The sequence below is a fragment of the Microtus ochrogaster genome, unplaced genomic scaffold, assembly GCF_000317375.1.
Source record: "Microtus ochrogaster isolate Prairie Vole_2 unplaced genomic scaffold, MicOch1.0 UNK100, whole genome shotgun sequence".
NCBI classification, from domain to species: Eukaryota; Metazoa; Chordata; class Mammalia; order Rodentia; family Cricetidae; genus Microtus; species Microtus ochrogaster.
The window spans coordinates 106,445-108,873 of record NW_004949198.1 but is presented as its reverse complement, the minus strand read 5'-3'; the positions used below and the strand labels follow the sequence as shown (position 1 = coordinate 108,873).

The window sequence follows — 2,429 nt, the reverse complement described above, 5'->3', positions numbered from 1 at the left end:
TCCTCCATTTCCTCACTAATGCTGCAGTTCTGCCCTTCGAGACAGTGTTTCTCTGTAGCTTTTGGTTCCTGTCCTGGAAGTAGCTCTTGTAGACCAGGCTGGCCTTGAACTCACAGGGATCCGCCTGCCTCTGCCTCCCGAGTGCTGGGATTAAAGGCGTGAGCCACCACCGCCCAGCTTTGTTTTATCTTTTTAATTGTTAAAATATACATTCTAATATAAAGTTGCCCATTTTATATTAATGTTCATTCCAGTGCCACTAATTACATTCATGTTGTTTTTTCCAAAACCATTTCATTGCTCCAGCAGAAACTTTGTCATTTCTAAGCAGTAATACCCTATTCCCTTTCCTCACAGCTCCTGATGACCACTTTCCTTTTACATGTATTGATTTATGTGGGTGGAGGCATGTGTACAGCAGCACAGTTGTGGAGGTCAGGGGACAACATAGGAGACTCAGTTCTTTCCTTCTACCATGTGACCTACAGGATGAACTCAGGTTATCAGGCTTGGAGGCAAGAGCCGTTACATGCTGAGTCATCTAACCTGCTCTCATCCCCACCCTACCCCCAAGAAAGGTTTCTCTGTAGTCCTGGTTGTCCTAGAACTTACTTTGTAGACAAGGCCTCGAATTCACAAGAGACATCCTGGGTTCAGGAACTATGTCCATTCCTTTTAAGTGTTTGAACAGCTGTGGAACTGATTTCCACAAGCTATTCCATCTCATGTTCCTTAGCAATATCTAGCCATGGAAATATTGTGAAGTCTATCTTTTTGGCTAAGGTATGTAAATGAAAGATAAGTATAGTACAGATTGAAATTTATTGGGAAATCAATGAATTTATTTATACATTTCAGGAGGATGGACTCAGACAAGTTCTGGAAGAGATGAAAGCTTTGTATGAACAAAACCAGTCTGATGTGTAAGTTGTGATAATATCAGTGTTTTTTTTTTTGTTGTTGTTTTGTTTTTTTTAATTTATTTATTATGTGTACAACATTCTGCTTCCCACACACCAGAAGAGGGCCCCAGATCTCATTACAGATGTTTGTGAGCCATCATGTGGTTGCTGGGAATTGAACTCAGGACCTCTGGAAGAGCAGTCAGTGCTCTTAACCTCTGAGCCATCTCTCCAGCCCAGTGTTTGTTTTTTTTAATATCAGTGTTTTAAAAATAAGAAATGAGATGTTAAAATCAGAACTTTTTATCTCTTTGGGGATGCATTTATTTTTTAAATTTTTCTGAACCTGATCTTACCCTAGATCAAGTGAGCACAGGACTTGAACTTAAAGGGTTTTCTGCTGCTCTGTGATTGGGCAATGCTAGATGCTCAATACATCTTCATGATGTATTATAATGTATGACTTCTAAGCTGAAAGAGTTAAGGTAGACGTAATAAGATGAGACAGGGTCAGATAAAACCCACAATGCAAGTAGTCCTTAGTTCCCATTCTTCATTTTCATTTACAGACGCCTTAGTGTGTTTGAAGAAGGGTCCATTGAGCAGGAATAGCAGCGATTTCTGACAACATGAGTAGAGTTTTTTTGAGAACCAGTATCACAAAAGGCTACTGTGTAGTAGGACAAGAGAGGGCTATAGATTTATTGGATATTTAAAGTTAGGCATGGTATCTCATACAGTGGAGAATCTGGTCAGTGTGAACAGACTTCAGAGGCTGCCATCACATGGTAAGATTTAAAAAAAAAGTGCTGAAAGCTGGATCAAAGCTGAGGTAGTCAGAACCTTTCCCCCCTGCCTTCTCTGAGACAGGGTTTCTCTGTGTAACCCAGGGGACCCTGGAATTCGCTCTGTAGGGCCCTGGGTTGTTTGAGCTCCAGCACCACAAAACCAAAACAACCTAGATACTCAGTTTAAGAACAGGGTCTCACTCTAGGATGACCTTGAACTCAAGAGATTTTTCTGACTGCCTCCTGAGTGTTGGGGTCAAAGGTGGTACCCAATTCTGGTTTCTTTATCTTTTAATATACTAATGAAAGCACTGTCCTGGAGGTAGCTACTCTGCTAGATTGACTGCTACTAACTTTAAATGGACAAAACAAGCATGTAAGTCAGTCATTCTGGCTTTGAAATTATTACCTACAGTGGAACATGTATGTTTCTTACTCCTTATATGTCCTTACCAGGAATGAAGCAAAGTCAGCTGGACGAGGTAATTTGATACCAACCATCAGATTTCGGCATTGTTCTTTGTTAAGAAATCAACGCTGCACTGTAGCATATCTGTAAGTGTCTTGGGCTTTGTTTGAAGTGTCAGGGAACCTAGGAGGTTTTTTCCCTTTTATGTAGTTTGTTTCTCAGTGGGTAGCAAGGAAAAAGATCTTCTGTTGTTCCTTTTTATGTTTTGTTTTGTTTAGTCTTGTTTTTGAGATAGGGTCTTACCTACTTACCAGTGGCTGGCCTTGAACT

General features: G+C 40.6%; 1 protein-coding gene across 1 annotated transcript in view; it reads left to right on the top strand.

The window, feature by feature from the left end:
- Positions 1–2,429, top strand: part of Gins1 (GINS complex subunit 1) — a 20,149-nt gene that overhangs the window by 1,593 nt on the left and 16,127 nt on the right. The window contains exons 2-3 of the mRNA XM_005371222.3: positions 859–923; positions 2,147–2,245. Coding sequence (XP_005371279.1) covers positions 859–923; positions 2,147–2,245 — 164 coding nt within the window. The remainder of the gene's footprint in view (positions 1–858; positions 924–2,146; positions 2,246–2,429) is intronic.